The sequence below is a fragment of the Sylvia atricapilla genome, chromosome 15 (assembly GCF_009819655.1).
Source record: "Sylvia atricapilla isolate bSylAtr1 chromosome 15, bSylAtr1.pri, whole genome shotgun sequence".
NCBI classification, from domain to species: domain Eukaryota; kingdom Metazoa; phylum Chordata; class Aves; order Passeriformes; family Sylviidae; genus Sylvia; species Sylvia atricapilla.
This window is the reverse complement of record NC_089154.1, coordinates 918,872-939,876: the sequence shown is the minus strand read 5'-3', so window position 1 is coordinate 939,876 and position 21,005 is coordinate 918,872. Positions and strand designations below refer to the sequence as shown.

The 21,005-nt window shown below is 45.0% G+C and overlaps 1 protein-coding gene across 1 annotated transcript in view; it reads right to left on the bottom strand.

The window, feature by feature from the left end:
* The window catches only part of POLR3E (RNA polymerase III subunit E), a 27,880-nt gene extending 6,875 nt beyond the window's left edge, over positions 1 to 21,005 (bottom strand). The window contains exons 1-18 of the mRNA XM_066329661.1: positions 20,884 to 21,005; positions 16,822 to 16,903; positions 15,671 to 15,721; positions 14,915 to 14,992; positions 13,319 to 13,434; positions 12,939 to 13,021; positions 12,110 to 12,217; positions 11,612 to 11,661; positions 11,196 to 11,315; positions 10,550 to 10,635; positions 9,493 to 9,537; positions 9,317 to 9,408; positions 8,482 to 8,602; positions 7,019 to 7,100; positions 4,749 to 4,808; positions 3,658 to 3,815; positions 3,321 to 3,385; positions 1,351 to 1,847 (exon numbers count right to left, since the gene is read on the bottom strand). Coding sequence (XP_066185758.1) covers positions 1,351 to 1,847; positions 3,321 to 3,385; positions 3,658 to 3,815; positions 4,749 to 4,808; positions 7,019 to 7,100; positions 8,482 to 8,602; positions 9,317 to 9,408; positions 9,493 to 9,537; positions 10,550 to 10,635; positions 11,196 to 11,315; positions 11,612 to 11,661; positions 12,110 to 12,217; positions 12,939 to 13,021; positions 13,319 to 13,434; positions 14,915 to 14,992; positions 15,671 to 15,721; positions 16,822 to 16,857 — 1,848 coding nt within the window. The 5' untranslated portion in view covers positions 16,858 to 16,903; positions 20,884 to 21,005. The remainder of the gene's footprint in view (positions 1 to 1,350; positions 1,848 to 3,320; positions 3,386 to 3,657; positions 3,816 to 4,748; positions 4,809 to 7,018; positions 7,101 to 8,481; positions 8,603 to 9,316; positions 9,409 to 9,492; positions 9,538 to 10,549; positions 10,636 to 11,195; positions 11,316 to 11,611; positions 11,662 to 12,109; positions 12,218 to 12,938; positions 13,022 to 13,318; positions 13,435 to 14,914; positions 14,993 to 15,670; positions 15,722 to 16,821; positions 16,904 to 20,883) is intronic.

The window sequence follows — 21,005 nt, the reverse complement described above, 5'->3', positions numbered from 1 at the left end:
TTTCTCATCTGCACAGAATATCAGGGGAGGCTCAGGGGCAATGATTTACATTGCTGACAGCAGTACAGGCTCATACACAAGAGCTTAAATATTACAGTAAATTCTGAGTCAGCAGAACTAAAACTTGCAACAGTCTCCTCAAGAGACATTCCAGGGACCACTTCTGCACCTCTGCAGGTCTCCTGTGACAGGGTGTTCTACACAGAAGGAAGTTCCTGGCCACCTCTCTTCAGCAGGATTTCATTTTGCTTTTTGAAAAGATAAACAATCTCACTTTCACTTATTGTGTGGATTTCCAAAATCTCCAAATTTCCAAAGCAAACAAGGCCCAGTCCCAAGTAAGAGAGCAGGAATGACCCCAGCTGTTTACCATCAGCATGGCAGAGGCACACAGGACACTGGGTGCAGGGGAGAGCCTGGCCAGCTCTGAGACAGTTCCAGGCAAGCACCACTCCAGCCCTTGGAAACTGCCAGGAGAGAAAGCAGAAAGCACCACAATTGGTGCTCTCCCTAGTGACATTTCCAGGCTGTTACTCAGTTCCCAGGTGCCACAACATGTACTTTGCACACGACTGAGCACGTTCCTGCTGCCCCCCAGCAGCTCCCATGCTCCAGGCTCTTCCAGCCCTCCTGCTTCCTGCTCTTTGGAGCAGCTCACACGTTCCTTCTCCTGTCTCCCCAAAGGCAGCTGCTCCCAAGCTCTTTCTGGTTGTAACCCAATCAGTAGTGCCAGATGTCTTGTAAAATTCATTTCCTGTTAGGCTCTTTCCCATGATGCCAGACTCCCTTTGCTCTCCTGAGCACTCTGCAGTCTCTCAGCCCTGGTCTGTCTCAATCACACACGTCATTTCCATACAGACAAAGAAACAGACACCTCTGCACAGCCCAGGAGGAAACACTCTGGCCAAGGAAACCTGCTGCAGATGGGCTTTGCAGCTTCCCAGAAGCTCAGCTGGGTGTGTCCTGCTGCTCCCAGGCAGTCCATGTCACCTTCCCTCTCCCAGCTGGCTCCCTGTTCCCAAGGGAAGGAGCTTGTGCAATTCCAGGAGAGTTGATGGGAATCTGGAACTGCCTCTGATCATGTTAACAGGAGCAAGTTGGGACAGCAAATCACTGTGACCCAACACCTTAGATGTGGAAACAGAGCCCCAAGGACAACAGGGCAGAGTGCAAGAGCCTGCCAGGAGCAGGACCCCAGAACAGAATTCCAGCAGCTTTAACACATCCAATACTGGACAGTTACTCTGAGCACATCTGTCCTGATCCACCAGCACAGGACACAAATATTTCACATTTCAGATGTTTAACTGCTCCCCACCCCAAAACACACCAAGGGAAAACCATACTTACAGGCACCAAAATCTGTTTGCAGCCAGTGTCCAACACCATGTCCTGTAACATTTTGTCTGAAATGCCACTGAACAAGGTATGTCCTGGAGGCAGACTGGCTAAGTGAAGGTTAAATAACCGTTTGAGCTCACTCAGGGTGAGTACAAATTGTTTCTTAAACGTCGACGACACAAAGGCCTTCAGTTCTTGGGCGACCCTGTCGATGCAGCCCCCGGGCAGGTGGCCATTCACAGGGTCCATGGAGCCCTGGGCAGGGTGCAGGCCATTGACCAGCCCGTTGTTCAGGCCCTCGTGGGCTGAAGTATCCATGGGCTCCTCCACACTCACAGGCTCCTCTTTAATGCGGATACTGGGCACATCCGTCCTGGCCGAGGTGTCATGTGCTTTCATCTCTGCCTTCTGCTTCTGCAGCTCCTTCTCCAGTTGCCCATAGTTCTGCTTGACTTTTGCTTTAGCCATGTTGACCCTTTGCTCCCCAGAAACTAGCAAAGGATGAGCTGGTAAGAAACAAAAGGTATAAATCTCAGCAGGGCTCATAGTGAAATAAAACCAGGAAACACCATCTGCTTATGAAATCTCAGGCATAAACCCAGTCTGTTGATTAGATTTTACATTAGTTTTGGGGAGGTTTTGCTGGTTTTTAGAGGGCAGTGTGTGTTTGTTTTTCTAAAGCCAAATGCCTGGGGAAGGCTGTTCCAGTGAAGGAATCCAAGGCAAAGTGTGTTTGTTCAATCACCAGGGCCTTTTCCACAACTGAGGAAACCAGGATACAGACTGCTTACACATCTCTGCTTGTGACCCAAATACTTCTTTGTCCAACAACTCTTCTTTTTGTCTTTTAGGTTCTGTAGTGGCTGGTGGGGCCTGGTGCATCCCCTGTCAGAGGCAGCACCTGGATGTCACCAGGTACAGGCAGGAGTGTGGAAGCATTAACAGTGAACCTGAACACCCTGGCAGCACGAGGTGCACAGCACAAGAGGCTGAGACCCTCTGCTCAGTGTCATTACCCAGTAATGGAGAGAAAGGGACAGGAAGGAGTTCTTTCCCATGGAATCCTGCACTTCTTTCCCTCTCCACATCCAGCCAGCCAAAGGTGAAAGGAAGTGGTGTGTTGGCAACAGAGGAATCCAGTCCTTGCCAAAGCAAGGAGTGCGGTGTTTGAGGCAAAGGCATGCCCAGCACACATGCTGTTATCTTCTCTGCTGTTAGGCTCACTAATCCTCTCCAAATAACCCAACAACTAATCCTTCCTAGCAGATCAGACATGGGGTATTGAAATGGATTCATATGTTCCTTTGTCAGCTTTGCTTAGACTCCTCAATTGCTCCACTGTCTGGCACTGAGCCAAATGTCCAGTTTAAACTCTGGAATCTCAAGTTTTCACAATCTTTTAGAATTTTGGAGCAGCTACTTTAATACTCTCACTGGCATCCACAGTGGAGAAGGATGTCAAAAAGAGACAGCTTCACACCTCCATACAGCCTCCTGCCATTACATTCTCCAGTAACTGCTTGGCCCTCAACCACACCAGAGAGCCCAGTGCAATTCAGGGAAGTAAAAAATCACCTCATTCACATTAAGTTGCATTAAGATTAAATTGAGAATTACTTGTGCACTGGCCCTGTCTGTCCTCCCTTCATGGGCTGGTTGCATTGCACAAGCTGCCTTAGATGAGCAAGTGGGTGAAAGAACCAGCTGATTTTACAGGGTCAAACAGTGAGCTCCCAGGGCCACACACTCCTCCAGGCTCTGCTACAAGGATGCCACAGTAGCTGGTGTCACCCCAACTTCAGTGACATTAGTACAGACCAAGATCTGTCTTAAATATTCCAGAGGAAACAGTAAGAAAGAAAAGATATTAAACAAGACCAGTCTCCACCACATTCAAAACCAGAAGGAAACTCCAAAACATCACTCAGAAATATGGATAGGCAAGTGCTTCAACATGATCCAAGCACAATTACATGTACCTGATTGTGCCTCTTGTTTCTTTGGTGTCAAGTGCTCCTTTAAGAGATTATAGACCTTTTCTAATCTGCAAGACAAAGACACAATATACCAGGACAGTTTCAGTTGTTATGTCTGCATGCAGCCATGCTTTAGCCATTAGCTCCAACATTCCATCTCTCCAAGGAGCCAAGGAATGACTGGAGTGATGCAGTAACAACCCCACCACACCACTGCCTGGGTGTGAGGGGAAAACTTGCAGGCAATAAAGATCAGATTATCTATCAGTGTCTACAGAACCTTTGTACTAAACAGTTCTTTGCTTTTAGCTTATTCCCCAAAATACAGTAAACTATTTACTTGGCCTGAATGCCCATCCACAGCATCTGCTGCCTCTGAACTATATCTGGATGCTTCTTAACAAAATCTTCATCGTAAGGGAGCATGAACTCCCAACCTTTGTTTATTCTTGCCACAGACATGTGCTCTAGGAAGTCTTTCACATCTTCTGGGCAAAGCTAAAAGAAAAAGAAAAAACATAAGTAACATAAAAGTCAGTTTACACCGGACAGATGCAGCAATGAGCATTGTGCATAAGACAGGAGAGCTGGGCTGATTTGGTGTATATGGAGCACCTCTGTGGGCACACATCCAGCTAAGTCAGAGATACTCATCCTGCTCTGCAGCACCAACACTTTCACACACTGTTAAAAGCCCAGGACTTCAGAGAGCGGTGGTGATTAATCACCCCAGAGTCAAATAGCTCATGGCATGTTTTGCAAAGAAAAGGGAGTTTCCAAACTGAGATGAAAAGGCTCTGTGGGGAAGAGAAGCATATTCTACAACGTTAATCTCATTTTAGAGCTGCAGGCCAGACATGCTGCACCTACACATGCCCAGCTTTTTTGCAGCACTGGTTCTTACATTCCAAAAACAGACGGTGGGCACCTAAACTGACTGGTGTTTTATCATTTTAGTGCATTTTAGAGAATTTGGGGGTTGTCTTTTTGTCTTAATGTTTCTCATTCGTTTGCCACTTTTAATAGAATGTTCAGGTGCCTGAGTTGCTTTCAAGTTTTCACTCAATATTGTAACTGGCAAATGCCAACAGAAGAGCTGCTTTTAAAACACCCAAAGCAGAGCAGTGACTGTGGGCTGTGTAAGCACCTTCAGTAAGGCCCAGCTTTCCACTGAAACACAAGAGAGGACAAGATGCATTCCAGTGGCTCAGCTACGAGGCCGGTACTGGAGTTGTGGAAACTTGTGGGAGCTGCTCAGAAAGTTTTTCTCTAGAAAGAGTATTATCTATACCTTCCAAATGGAGAGCAAGGCAGGCACTCTGAGAGGAAAAGCTTCCAGCAGCATCCACTATCTACATCCACACAATGCCCAGCAGCATTTGGCCAACTTATCACCACCTCTGGGTTTAGGAAGAAAAGGAATCCACTCACTTTTGTAACTGCTGCTACTTCCTTTCTCACAACCCAGCGGTCCTGCGTGAACTTCCACATCTAGGAAGGGAACAAAAGAGGAAAACCTAATAACTGCACGCAGCAATGACCCTGTTCAACAATGTTACCACAAAAAGAGAAGCCCCATTCCTTTCAAGAATGTCGAAGTAATTCTCAGCCAGCTAGAGTAAAAACATTTTCTGGCTCTTTCTGTCCTCAAACAGCCATGAACACAGGACGAAAAGCTTTGAGAGACGATGGTGTGCCTTGGCAAACCTATGACTACAAAAGCTATGATCGATCTCTTGAACTCAAACCCCACTTAGTTTCAAAACAAACCAACCAAAACAACAACAACAACAAACCCCCAATAAAACCACTGCAGTGATGCTGGGACCCCAGAAGTTACACCTGAGGCTCAGCTTCTCACACATCTCAGCACCAGCCTAGAGACACTCTCCATGCACTCGTACACAGCAGCCTGTGGAGGCTGATGACTGCTGCCCTTCAGCAGCACAGAGCCCCTACAGAGTACCTGTCCCCTTCTTGCATCCCCATCACAGCTTACAGTTATGCCAAGATGTCCTGTCACTCACACACTTGTCCCCAGGTAGGGGACAGCCAGGTGCTCTGCACAGCAGCTCCCGAGGTCCAAATCCTGAGAGGCAGTTGCTGAGGGCAGGCTGATGGGACTTGGGCAGAATGCTGCCTGAACACCAACATTTCATTTCTTCCTGTCTCCATTTAAATATGCTACAGCCTCTTTTAGTCTCTGTGTATTATTAATGTTGTTAAGAATCCAAAATCTCATTACTGGCAATTTCTTCCTGCCCTACGACGTCATCCATGCCTCCTTCTCTCTTATTCAGCTTCTCTCTGGCCACAAACACACAAACCCAATCCACTCACTTTAGGGCACTCGGCACTTCTGTTTTAAAGCATAAGAAGTCCATAAATGTTTTTTGAACTTACTAATTACTTCACACAAATACATCCAGGGAAATAAAGTTCACTTTTTAAGTTAGAACATTTTCTTCACAGAGGCAATACAGCATTAAATACTACTTCTGAGTCTTAAAACCAGACATTTCTCCTCGTTGAAAGCCAGAAATATTGATCCTTTCTATTTTCTAACATTTTAACTTTTTCCTTCCTGTAGTATTAATCAGCAAATTATTTGCTTTAAGATCAACACAGATCCATTTCTCATGGAAGGTATATTTGACATAATTCAAACAAAAATAATGTATCTTTTCATCCTGAATATTAAAACAGTATCCCTTACTTTACTGAGCATAATAATTCTGATCCCTGAACTTTACACACAACGTGTCACCCAATCTGTTGTGTCCTAAAAACTTATGTCACTGGGTCACACCTGAATCCAGGTCTCCATATGGGCAGTGTCCTGGGCAGACATCAAGAGACAAGGCAAAGTCAGATTCAATCACCATCAGTTTGATCTTACAGTAGTACTGTAATACCTTTAAAGTCTCTGGCACAGCACTCTCCTGTTCAGAGCTAAACCTCACGAACAAACTCTGCAAAAACAGTCAGGTCTAACAGAAACAAATGAGAGCTGTGCACTCATCAGATTTGCTCTGGTGAGGCGGAAGCCATAAACTGATTATGAACTTAGGAACCACTTAGCAACTTAATTCTTTCCATGGTTAGTGAAAATAAACACAATGCAGAGGTTGTTCCTTTTTGCTGTGCTTATGTGTGTGTTTACAAGACTCGTATTCATTTCAACTTCCATGTACAGCTACTGCTCACAAAAGGTGCCTGGGAACAAAGTCCTTTCACTGATTAGCAGCCCTAGGGAATAAAGTCCTTTTAAAAGATCAACAGTGCATGCTCAGGGAGCACAAGGCTTACCCACACTGCCCTCCTGAGCCCTCAGTCCTGAGCCCATGGAAATAGAGCTGGAGAAACAAGCACTTCATTATCCAGTGCTGGCTGTTCTGCAAGCCCCACATTGTGGGGGCAATGTGATAGTGCTCTACAGCATGTGTTAGACAGGGATGAATGCTGCTAATGACAGATGATCTGAACCTGCCACCAACACAATGTGAGCCTACACCAACGCTCTCACGGCAGACTTGTAACACCACCTTCAGGATTAAAGCACAAACAACTTCCTTGGAGGAAACACCTCGCTGCAGTTGAGCAGAAAAGTTTTGCAATGCTGTGGCCTCCCAGGCAAGCTTCACCTTGCTTTCCTTCACAGTGTTTTCCTTTAAAAGCAACAAACATTTTTTTATACTTACAACAAAATCTCTCCCTCTACAGAGCACTTCTGCAGGAACTCCACTATGGGGACTAGAAGTATCTTTCGGGTAGAGAACATCACTGTTAATTAAAAAGGAAGAGAAATTAGTTACTAGGTACTCCAGAAAAATGACATTAGTGAAGATTAACATAACAAACATGCCCTCCCTGTTCTGCAGTTAAATTATACCTTTATCCAAAGCACGGTTTTCATTAAAGGCATTAATATCGGTGCAATTACACCAGTGCAATTACACTAGTGCAGAAAGGCTTAGACCAGCAAAGCACAGCCTTGTGGCAAGCAGGTGTGTGCAACACAGCTACAAGCTCTGCTTTGTTCTTGCAAAGCCTACCCTCCCTTGGATCCATGTAAACAAGACCAGAATGATCCTAAGAAGTGCTTAGGCTAACCGAGTATGCAGCCTTGAAGGCAGCATTTAGCCAAAATGCTGATGTACGGGCAAGAGAGTTTTTTATTTCCTTCCCAGCAATCAAGGGTTTAACAGAACAATATTACAAAATGCCATGCTCAAACCAACAGCCCCAAGACCAGCATTACTCTGTGTCCTTGTCTGCTTGCAGGGCCAGCTGATGACGTGTTACCAGGCTCTGCAAAGCCCCACAGCAAGCTGGATTCATGATCTTGATCCTACCCAGGCCAAAGAAATGGGTCCCCACTCTGCTCACAGCTCTGATGTGTGCTGCCCTGTGCCCAAACACCACATCCACTACAGATCCACGTACCCTCCTCAGACTAGGAGCAAAGAATCACTTATAACCTAAGAACAATCTGAATGCTAATATACTGTCTTAACTTGCTCCCAGCTTCCTCCTGTAACAGCTGGAAGGATAGCAGGGTTGCTGTAAAAGCTAAACATTGCTAACACAGGCCTGTACTACAATAGCTGAAACATCCTGCTGGCACACTTGGGACTGGCAGCTGATGCCATTCATCTTAATCCAGCTATTCCAGAGGCTGTAAATCTCTGCATGCAGGGCTCCACACAGGTTAAAAAAATCCTACTGCATTTTAGACTTCAATTCCCAATAGGATGCTCTATCCTAATAAAGAGGTTTATGATACAGACTCCAATTCATGTGGTACACTCAGTACCCTCATGCTTGATTTATTGAGTAATGCCTTCTGGAGGGTAGTTTTTAGCTGACAAGAACATGAACAGCACCAGGACTGCACAGAGATCCTTACAGGGCCGAAATTTGCTACAAAATACTATAGCTGACATTGGTTTAATTTTCTGTGTTTCTATTTGATGCTAATCTCTGGAAGAATTCAGAACAGCTCTCTCACGAAAGAACTCGAGTGCAGACATGAAAAACCCTGTCCTAACTCCGACGCAAGCACGGATTACATGCTGCTCAGCCACAAGCCCACTGGGGCCCGGGCCCTGGGCAGCAGCCCCCCGGGCAGGGGCCGGGGGCAGGAGCGGGGACGAAGGCGTACCTCTTGACCACCCAGTTGCCCTGCACCAGCAGCGCCACCTGCTGCACGCAGCGCAGCACGGCAGTGGCGTCGGCGCCCGAGCCCAGCAGACCCAGCAGGTTGGCGAACGGCATCACCTTCACTGCAAGGCAAACACAGCACAGCGCCACTCGCACACCCGGAGCGGGGCCAAGGGGTGTGCGCGGGCAAACGGGCATCGTGGGGAAAGAAATACAGCCTTGGATAGAAATAAAAATTTACTCGGTTTTATTACGCCCCTGCGCTGTAGGCATCGTCGGTTCTGAAAGTATTCTGCTAGTGTTGTAACAAGAGTGGCTGGTCACAAATTAATGTGTTAATAAAATAATAATTTAAAAAAACCCCAACAACCTATGCCTTTGTCAGTATTTGTAAGCAGAGATACCTGACAAGGCAGGATGCTCCTGAGGCAAAATCCTCAAGATTTGCTCTCATCAGAGAGTAATCCTGAAGAGACAAAATAAAATTCCAAGGTGACACTCATGAAATGTGTATCATTGAAACCTTCCCAGAAAATGCCAAAGTGCAGGTGTATGCACTCAGACCCCACATTTCCAGAGACACTCACTGAAATAAGTGTATCCAGAAAGCTATCATCAAACTAGAATTTTTTCCAAGAGTAAACTGATGGCAAGTGTATCAACAGTCAGATCAGCTGTCACTTGCTCTTTTTAGGGAAAGGCTTGAGATTTAGATTCTTCAGAGAATCAGAGAACCAGACAGACTGTCTGGAAGTGGTAATTCTGGGGAAGACACCTTATCTAAGGCAACTAGAAGTCACAAAGTGAAGTGCAAATGTATTACAAAAGCTACAAACCGTTCTTCATCAGGATCTTGATCTGATCAGCAAGGGGTAAAGTTCTCAGCTGGGCCATTGAAAGCACATTGCTTGGAGCCATTGGTTTGTCACTGCAGATAAACAAACAGATTTGCAGCCCATGAAGAAGAGAATCCAGCCAATGTAGACTTTGAACATTATGCACAAACACTTACTTCTCTTCCTCGACGCTTGGAGGCATCAGCATCATTAAATATTCACTAGAAGAAAAGGAAACACATTCTTTAAAATGCTTGTCTTGGGACTTGCCAGGTAGAAGTACAGTAATTTCTCACTTAGAGTAAATCTGCTTGTATGAATTTACAAACCAAACACCAGCCTGAAAAGAGCTCTCCCTTCCACTCCCATGTCCTCTGAACTAGTAGTAAAAGCTACTGACACTCATCTGCTCAGAGTCTGAAGTAAATGTGAGCCAGAATCACAGCTCTTTTGTACAGCAGAGGTGTCCAAACAGAGGATCTGCACAAGGAAATATATTAAACACAGGTGCTCTGACAGCCATCAGCAGGGTCATGCAAAACCCCACAGAGAATCTGGCCAGCAACAAGCAAAATTTCTGTCCCACCCATGCAAATACCAGTGTCTGTGAGAAAGAATCAGATCAAAAAGACTCTTCAGAACACCTATCACTGACTTACTGATGTTAAATGTTAAGAAAAACATGCCCACACCATTAACCAGAGCCAGACTCTGCCACTTCACTCTTACTTGGGCCATGGCTGTCCCAGATGACAGGGAAGCACTGATTGCACTATGGAAGGCTCCGGTAGAGCTGCAGTCACCAAGAAACAAACACAAACACCTTTCAAGTAGTTTCAGTTGTCCCCACTAATCACAAAGGAAATTTTTATAAGATTTGTTAACAATGAAGTTATTGGCTTCAGAGTATTAATTTATATTAACCTGAAGCTGCTTTTGGTTTAATTTTTCTTTGCAGTATTCACAGTCCAAATCATGTAGGGTTGTGAGAATGTACAAGAAGCTACAACCCTGAGTAAAAACATGAGTTCTTAATCTCAAGGGTATAGGGAAACAAAGAAAGCAACTTCAATAAGATGAAAGCTAGTTTGTTTCTGTATTTTTAAACAATTCAACTTTTATCATGGACAGGATTTTCAAAGAGCAGATTTATAAAGAATATACTTGCTTATTACTCTGAAAACAATCCCAACTAATTAATGCCAATTCTGTAGGAAACCACTAAACCATTACCTGGGAGATTTAATTAATTCTGTGTTTTCAGCAAGGCCATGACCTTGACTAAATAAATACTGGCGCTCGTGTTCAGAACGGCTATCCTGGAGACAGGGAAAAAACAAGAGCTATTATAATGTACTGAAAATATACAGAATGCCAGAGAGCTGGATTTCTCATTCCAAACTATGACCACCCTGTCATCATTACACCACTCAAGTGTTCCACCTCGCTAACTATGTTCTGCTTTCACTCCCCTGTGTGATGCTCATGTGATGTGGGAACATCTCCCTTGCTATGCCTTTGAAACCTCCTGACAGACATGCACAAGTCACCCAAACAGGATTTCTCACACCTGACTGAATGGGTTTCCCAAGTCTTTCACAAAGTCCTGTCTGTAATTCAAGACCCACCAAGTGATTCTTACACTCAGACCCCCCTTTATATTTGTCCAGCTCTCAGTTTTGAAGTGTGGAGACCCCAAAGCATTATCCAGCAGAGGAGATACAGAACACTGCAGGGTCTGTTCCAGCCTACAGACCTTCTCTTCTTCATTATCTTTTGATGATTCCCTGATTCCCATGGGCCCAGATTTAAAAACAGTTCTGGACTTGGCTCAGCCTTCAGGCCCAGGCAGCCTCCTCAGGAGACAGCACACACCTACCTTCAAGCCATAATAATGTAGGTGAACCCAGTGCTCTTCTGCTTGTCTCTTCTGCAGGAACTCATAGGACTGAACACGTCGCTGCCGAGCTTGTTCAGTCTCGGGGCGGGAGAACCGGACCTAGAAGATTTGGCCATCATTCAATACAGCCCTAAAACCCTTGGAAAAAACCCATCTGCACTACTGATTTGGTGTATCAGTAACAAGCTAGGGGCCCTACCTCCAATCAATCACCTCTTGCTCTCAGTGCCATCTTTACACCTGTGCAACAAGGGTGAGTCCACCTGGCCTCCCCCACCCAAGCCCAGGTCAGCAGGACTAGCTAAGGTTTGCTGTCCTTTCATTTCACTCTGGATTGTCAAGCTTTCTTGTGAGCTGTTGCCTGAACCAGCATAAAAAGGAAAATGTGGACATACAGTAATTTGCTTAACATCATCTTCAGCTTCATCCTGGGATGAATCACCACCTGCCAGAAAAGACAAAAATAAACACACCACTGCAGTGAAAGAGGCAAAGCCAGTCTGGGGGCCCATGCAGGAAGAAAGCACACTGAGAACTCCATATGCATGGGCTCAATCCCAGCATGCCAAGCTGTGCCATGTATGACAGCACCACACTGCTCCTGTGATAGGACACCCTGTGGCCATGACCTTTCCAGAGTGTGGTGACACAGCCCCTTTTGTCACTACCCAGCACCTCCCATCCCTTCGCCAATCCCCCACAATGTGGACATAAAAGCACTTAGTGAATGCTTTCCATAAAAGCAGAATCAGTGAAACAATCTGAGAAATGGCCTAATAATGACTGTGTTGTTAGAATAAACACCTTCAGAACAGAATGACTCTTGTCAGTCACATTACAGAGAGAACTTGTATCTCACCTCCCCTAAAAAAACACAATTGGGAAGAATTTACCTTCATTAGCAGCTTCTCTTTCTCGGTGTTTTGCATCAGCCTTGTCCAAGTAGGTGAAGCTTGGCCTCAGCTGAAGAATTCCATGTAGTGGAGTCAAGTGAAGTTCACCTGAGAAAGAGAATTAATGTTGTTAAAATTGATTTTTTCCACTGCACATGGACACAACTTTTCATTATCTCCCTGTCTCTGTAAAGCCACAGCTTCAATTGAGCATAAATATTTAATACAGCAAAATGTAAAAAGGGATTGAAGTGAAAAATTCATTCAGTGCTCAGGATTTCAAGGGAATATGAAAGGCCAAGACCTGTTTCTGTTATTTTTCCTTTTGTGTTGAAACTAGATCTTGTAGAGGAGCCACATTCTAGCACAGGCCTGACCCATAGTCCAGAAGACTACTAGTAAAATAGTCATCACTGAAAACAATCTACATATTGTCATCTCAAATGACCATCAGACCAAAACTCTCCCATGGCCTGGGCAGTCAAGAGAGGGACAAAAAGTGCTAAACAGGAAAATAAGACAGACAAAATTAGATTAAGAAAGCAATATAAATAAAATCGGTAATTTCTTGTTACAAGTGTATATTATTTCAGTCCACTGTGAACTGGTAAGATTCTGGAGGCATCTACAAACCCAGGGTGCTCTTACACGATATTTACAATTTTGCTAGACCTACTCAAGGACTCTTGGGACATTGATCAGGGAAAATTTTCCTTTCTTTAAAGACTCATCAGTCAATTCAAACTTATGCTGAAGAAAAGATCAAATAAGTCTTAACACTGAAATTAGTATGTTTCACTGGTGTGAGGGTTAAGCAAAAGAAACTTACCTTTTTTATAAACAGCAGCTGCATAGCGGGAAACATTACTGGCAGCTTGGGAAGAGCAGAAAGTTTGCTTGTCCATCAGCTTCCTGCAGACAGAGGAGGGCAGTGAGATGGCATTCCACAGGCAATGTGGCCTGCAGGTGCCAAAGGTCTGAAAGCACCAATTCTCAAAATGGCCTCTAAACAACTGCACCAGACAAACATCCATCACTTCTGTCTGCAAATCTGAATTAATGACTCACCCCAAAAAATGTAGGTTACTCTCAAGAATACTTGCTATAGAACAGTGTCCAAAGCAGCACTTGTAATTGTACAGCCACTGGTGGACACACAGATATCTGTGCTCACCCCACAAAGGAAAGGAAGGCAAAGAGGGAACCTACGAGGAATAGGTGCTTGTTTCATCTGTACATGTGCCATCCACGTTGAGAGCAATCTGCTCTCCCTTGCTGCGACAGTAGTTAGGATTCAAAGTATCAATGGCCATCTCGAGTTCAACCTAAGGATTATCAGGGAAAGACAGTTAAGTACCACAGCAGAACCCCAAACACATCAATTAAAACCCAGCCCCACACTTCCAAACATTTCCACAGGTTTACAGCAAATTTAAGTTCATAGGCAGCATCATTCAAACCCTCACACAGCTGAACAGCACATGGATGGGTTGGTACAGTGAGGTCATTTACACTGTTGTTACAAGCTGAAGATACATAAACTCCCATGTACATGAATGGGATCAGAAAAAGCAGAGTTCTTTAGGCAGCCCTGAAATACACATCCATTTTGCTGGATTCCTTCCCGGTCACTATCAGTCTAATTTACTTAGAATACATCAGGTGCACAAGCAACCTCCTTCAAGCCTCCCCATCACTGATGAACCATTCAGGATCTCTCATAAAATGGATTTCCTTCTAGTCTGGCTACCAAGAATACAAAGTAACTGTGTCCTGTTCAGAGGCAAAGGTCTGGATTCTGCTAATTGAAGACTGCAGCATTTAGCACTGACTTTCACTTGTCAGAGCACTGTAACAAGCTCCAAATCTTTAGTTACAAGAACTATTCCCCCTCACTTCAACTTTGCTTATTTTTGGACATTTGTCTGAAATTTATTCTCCTGCATAACATTTCTATTTATATACTATGACAACACAGCACATATTCTTCTTCAGGGTGTGTCAAAGTCCTTATAAATTTGTGTATCACAGCTACTGTCTTATTTTTTCTTTCCCTTCATGTTACCCATAGAGTGAACTAGTTTCAAATCCCTGGACAAGACAGCATATTTACAAAGGTTTGCACAGGGCTTACAGTGCAAATCTTTGCTGAATTTAATAAAAGACTTCATGAACACAATGTGCATTCTAACTCCAAAGTTTACTGAAGCACTTTCCTTAACCATTTCCTAGAAGCAAATTCTAGTAACACAGACATCTACTGCTGCACTTTTAAAATAAGACATTGTAAAATAATAGCCAGAGTTCTGGGATACATTTGCAAGAAAGTGTAATGACTCTGGCTTTGGCTACACTTTACCTGAACTGCCCCAGTGATTTTAAAAGGACTCCTGATGATTCACTATCAGGCAAGAGAGAAATCAAGTCTTGCACTGACACTGAAAGACAGAGGATGGATACAAGGCTCAATCCTTCTTCAGCCCTTCTCTGAATACTGTAAAGACCTTATCATTCAAGCCCCTTTGACACAAGCATACACAGATTGATTTGGCATTAGTAACTACGTTTCCCCGAGTGATTTGTTTTCTATTAAAATAGTGGCTTTCCCACCATGATTTATAAACTACTTTTATTCAAGCTCTACCTTACAGACACAATAAAAGTGTCTTCATACCTTCAAGCACAGAGATCTGGTCCTGCAAGTAGCTGCATGGTTAGAACAGCTTAACAGCACAAAGTTTTCATTAGGTACATTCTTCACATCATAAAAAAACTTTTACAGACTGGACTCGAACAATGACCAACCTTTTGCTGCTTTGGTTTTATCTTCGCTGATAAATGTGTAACATCATCGTAGGTCATGGAAGCTGGGCGAATGGGATACTGCAAAACAGATCATTTCATACACCCCTCTTTTAAAGATCAAAGAACTTCACAGAAAGTAACTCAATTTCCCCTATCTCCTCACATGCAGATCCACTTGCCAGATCTCAGAGAGAAGACACCAAAAAAAGACATTAATGACTGATTTGTGAATCATCAGAGGATTTGGGAGCATGACCTAGAAAGTCTGTTGTTTTCCACCCAGCCCTCTGCTTTTATCACTTTGCAACCCCCTTCCTGCCCCTCACACACCACAATAACCTTTAGCACAGGAAAATAGTCCCACATATTAGTCCAGCAGAAAAAGAAAACCTTATCTCTCAGCATTAACTCTCTGTAGAGTTATTAGAAGTAAAATATCTGTGGGTTCATACAAGTAAATGTGAGCTTAGAAAGTACAGGCCACATGTAGATCAGAAGAGCAGACCCAGGTTTAGCCACACAGAGCCCTCTGGGAATGCTGAGAGGACAGTGGGGTATCCCAGTGAAATCTCCAAGCCACAGCAGCATCCTGCTAAAGCTGCCAGGTCTCCATCACCAACCAGCCTCACTCCTGCCTCCAAACTGAGACCCAAACAGGTTCTCTTTATCCAAAACCTTGGCAGACTGAAGCATTAAGTAATGCTCTTTGCATTTATTTTAAACAAACTATCACTGCATAAAAGTTAACTGGAATACCTGAAACAGATAGAGCTTCTCCAGCAGACTTCTGGCCAGGAACACGTCAATCTAAAAAGCAAAACAAGGAACGTTCATCAGATGTCAGCTGTAATAAAAGTATAACCCTTAGAGCTCAAATATTCACAACATTGGCTTTTCATTATGAACTCTAATATAAAATAGATTTGTGACTCTCCAGTGAAAAGTTTCCTCTCTGCTGACTTTGACATGAAATTCTGCAGTTGACCTTTTTAAAAACCAAATCTAAAAATCCCACTACAAAGAGGCAGCAGATAGTGGCTCTAGCTGTATTTTTCCTCTCTAAGGAAACCTGGCAGACAAACATGAAAGAGAATTTTTTTCCTCCAAGGATCTGAAGCAAATCTGTTATCATAATTATAGAAAGAGGAGGAAGTTCCCAGTTTGGCAGCACAAGTGAAAGGTAAGTTCATTATTGGTATTTTGGCCTAAAATCTTTCTAAATTAATCAAGAGACGCCCACATGCTCCAGCTGGTTCAATACTTGCATTTGGGCATCGGAACTGAAAATGCACAGATGCTTCATTAATAAGACATTTGGAAGCTGCAATTTCAGATACACCCCTGACAATTGCCACTCCTTTTCTCAGGGCTTTTCACCTTTCATGGACTTGCCCTTCCTTGTGCTTCTGATGTGTAAACTCAGATATCAAGTGACGGGACACTGTGGCTACTTCTTGGGACACAGCAGTCCTTTAAAGAAGTCCAGACTCAGAACACAACTCCTTACTTCAGCAGAAGACATGAACACTGTAGATCCATGTTTAACAGATACTAACTCCTGGAAGTCATTCCAATTTTTTCAGCTCCCAGAGATATTGAGTGGAATTCATCAGAACCACACAGTGGTAAAAAACAAATTCCCCACCTTCTCTTCTGCCACAGACAGATTACAAAGGGTGAAAAACCTGAGCTGCATCTGTTAACACAGACAAGACTATTCTGACAACACAGATACCATGAGCCATATACTTGGCCCATACAACATAATTCTTTGTACAGCACCAGCCACTAGTTATAGGACAACCCCTGATGTTGATGACACATTGTTCCAGCAAGGTAGGAACACTGGGAATTGTAGTAATAAAAATAATAAATTCTCAATCACTGTTGCCAGCATGCACTTTTACCTCTTGTATAATTGGATCATCTTCTTCATTTGCCATGCTAGGATAAAACAAAGCTTTTTCTTGGCTTATTCCTTGGCACAACCTGAAAGAAAACAGGAATGTCATATGAATCATTTCATCTGTGTCACATACCACATGCAGCCTAGAGTATTGTTCAAATGAACTTAGTTCCTTTCAGTGATAATGTGTTCAGTCTGTATTGAAGGAATATATGTGTTTGAAGGAATACATGTGTTTGCATGAACAGGTCCCTGATACTCAACAATCTTGACCAAAGACCATAAAATTATAGAGATGAGCAAATGTCTCAAAAATAAGTAAACTGCTATAACTCCTGTGGAAGCTGCAGTTATTAAGAAAGCCCCGAACCATCTCCCTAGGGAGGTAGACAGCCTTTGCACTTGCATAAAGAGTATCTTTTTTTTCACTGTGTAACAGTAACACACAGGTAGCAGCTGTTCTGCAGCCACAGCTGGCCCTGCAGGGTCACTCCCTGGGATATTCCAGTCTGGGAATACCCTGACTTTGATTGTATCTCCCTTACCAGCTGCAGCCTTGTCTCCTGACCCATCACTCTTCAGACTGTACTGCTAAATGAGAGCTCCAGAACACCCTGCTCAGCCTTTCCTGGGGTGCTCTGAAACCAGCAGAACAGCAGACAGATTTTTTTCTTCATAACTACACCAACTCCAATGAAAATAAGACTGATATTAACTGAGGACTGGATACTCTGGAACAAAAGTTCATTATGTTCAATCCAGTGCTGGAGTCAGTGTTGTGCCTGGTTCAGACTTCTGAATAAAAAATGATCTCTCAGCTAAAGCAACAATAGTTTTTTCCCTGACGAAATCAAACAAAAGGATTTACAAATTATTTGGGATGCCACTGCAACAATGTTAAGACAATTGTTAATCAGCCAATACTGGTCAAGATAGGCATAAAAAAGGGAAGACCTCTCACAAACTGACCAAGGAAAATTTTAGCAACAAAGATGATCAGGCAAAGAAACAAGATCTGTGTTCAAGAATTCTCCCTCATTGTCCTTACTCCTTGAACACAACTTGCTTCTTTGCTGGACCTCCTATGGAGGAAGAGAAACAAGCAGCATCCAGGATCAGCTGGGAACCAAGCAGTTGGGAAAGAAGGAACTCAGCATCCATGTTACGTCTAAACAATGGCATTTTTTTCAAATATTCAAGCCACCACACAATTTAGGCAGCTCAGCATATTTCAGCTGACAGAGGCTTCTCAAATATCACATTAATGTATCTAATAAACCTTTCAGAGAGGCTAGACATTCTGGATGCAAGCATTATTGACATCCATTCAGGCTTACAGTGTTTCTGCCATTCCACCTAGAAATATAATTCTGTACTTTTCACTTAGACTCTCTACTACGAAAGAAGTGCCCCCCAGTACTGAGTGGGCTTTTTTCATTTTTTTATGCACCAGCATATCCCAGGGTCTTCATACCATACAGATGTATTTGAAAATTTATGAATTAGCATTTCAGATTCCCATCTGAAATAATTTTGTAGAAATGCAAAACACCTTCAGAGCAAAAAGCCAGTACCTTTACCACAGGCTGGGCTGTGAGCAAAACCCTGAGTATGTGCCATCTGACTGGTATCAGTGTTTTCTGTGATCAGGCACCCTCCTCTTCCCAGAAATACACACGAATGTGTTTTAAAGAAATGAGGTTTGTCAGTTCCATTTCTGCTTTCCCCGCTCATGTCACCTGGTGGCCCAACACCTGACAGCTCTGCAGACACGGAACAACTGCAGTTTGCACTCAGCATAGAGCTGACGGTGGGAGGATGCCCAGGATGTGTGAGGCCATGTAGTAACACCCAAAAGGTGGGACACTGATCCAAACCCTCCTTCCTCACACCCCTGAGAGAACGGGGAACCACCCTTCCCTTCCTGACAGCCTGCATGCCAAGTACCTGCTAGGCTTCCTCTCTCTTTCTGAGGAAGTTATTTCACCTTTTAGAAGAGAGATCAGGATTCTCTGGGCTAAGGAGGGATAGAGAAACTTAGCCTAAAGGACATGGTCTCTGATCCCTCACTGAACACTGCTTATGCAATTGTACACAAAATCTCTTTGTGAATCCACCTGTCACTACCCAGGGGGAATGCTGTATTACAAAAACAACAATTTTTTTCTTAGTCCTGTGAAGACAAAGCATGACTACAGATCCTTTTGCTGGAAAGTGAGACTGACACATCTATAAATAGGAAGCAGTGTGTCCCAGCACAACTTGTAATAGTCATGCAACTGGAAGAAATCCTCTGAATCAGAATGAAGGCATGCAGACACAGTCCTATGTCTGCTACATATAAATCCACAGAGTGGTGTTAATTTCCACATTTCTCATATACATATATGTATGGTATCACAAGAGTTACAGGATGGAATCAAACATTAGGAGACCGCAAACATGGGCAGCAGTTCAAAATTCTTTTGATAGAATTGTTTTCTTTTAAGAGGGACTTTCCTTTGAGATGCAAATCAACATATAATGTGAGTTATTAGTTTGAGTTATTAGCTCACAGGAGGGCAAGACATACAAATCTTCTCATTTCTCCTGCAAAGTGACCAATGCAAGGACTAACCCATGAAACTGCTTGTTAGCTGCCCATAACACCATCGATGTAGAACCAATGAAAAAAAATGTTGTGGTTAAAGAACTGTAAAAATCAGTCATGAAGCAACTGAATCCTGCATCCCACTATGAGCTTAGAAGGGCATTTGAGTATCACAGACTGAATTCTATTTTACTACCAAAGACTTAAATGTCACTTTAAGAAGGTAAATTGCAAACCTGCACATCATTTCACTCACAGACTTTTAGTCAGGCCTGCAAGGAATGCTCCAGTATTTCATTTTTACCTAAATTTGTCAGTAATAAGGGACACCCAAAGTGCTAACACTGAAACCTGAAATATTCTTCATATAATCATGCAGTGCCAAGGAAAGGCCAAGAATTCCCGCTGGATCAGTGCCTGAAAGTATAAATGCTGAAACAGCACTGTGGGATAAGTGCCATGTCCTGAATCCCTACCACAAGGGACTCTGGCACCCGGGCTCCTCTAAAGGGGCTCCGAGCAACCCTCTCACTCAGGTGGCCCCATGGCACACAGTAAAATGGAAGCTGCAAAAAGAAGCTGAAGCAACTTCCATACATTTATGATAATTATCATTTTGACCCAATTACTTGCTTAATTTTCTCCTCTGCTTCTCTCTCAAGCTTTGCACAGTCATCTTCTGGCAGTGAAGCCAAGAGGGCTCCTCCGCACCAGGACCTCTCTCTGGAGGTGATGTCAGCGAAGCAAAGCTTTTGGGTTTAGCAGATCATGCACGAAGCATAAACCTTTCTTTACCCCGGACACGTGCGAAGCGCAGGACGCGGCCGGCCCGTGCCGCCCGGGCCGGGGCTCAGTCCGCCGCTGTGGGACACGGCCGGGGCAGGTCGCGGTGCCCGTCCCCTGCTCCCGGCGCTGCCCTCTCCCGACACAAAAGCCTGGCAGAGCAGGGCTGCGGGGAAACGGGGCCCCGCGGAGAGCGAGCCGCCCGGCCCGCCCTGACGGCGGGGACACAGCGGATCCCCCCGGGCGGGACGGCGGGGCTGGACCGCAGCCCGCAGAGCCGGTGCCACGCACGGGCAGCCGCCGCAATTCGGGCCGGGCGCGCCGAGTCCTGCCCTGGGGGAAGGCGCGGGGATGCGGGCCCCGGTAGGACCGGCGGGGCCGCCGCTCTCAGCCCCCGGTAGGACCTGCCGGCACCCCGGGGCTGCTGCGGGAGCCCCGCGGCCGCGGCCGCACCCCACCCCGCCCTGCCTCCAAAGACCCCGGCCCCTGCCGGGCCCTGTCAGGGCCTGCGGCCCCGCGCCCCCCGCCGCCTCCGCCGTGCTGAGTGCTCGCAGTCTCAGCTCCGCCGTGCTCCCCGGACAGGCAGAGCCCACCCCAGCCCAGGCCTCGCTTCCTACTCCGCCACCGCCCGCAGGGTTCCCGGCGCCGGTGCGGCCCCGGGAGGCGAAAAAGCGGGGCTGCCCCACGTACCTGTGTGCGGCCGGGCGGGCGGCGGCGCTCCCCCGCTCCCCGTGTCGGCGGCGGCGGGGCAGCGGTCAGGCAGCCGCCATATTGGTGGCCCCCGGCCGGCACGTGGGGACGCGGCGCCTCCT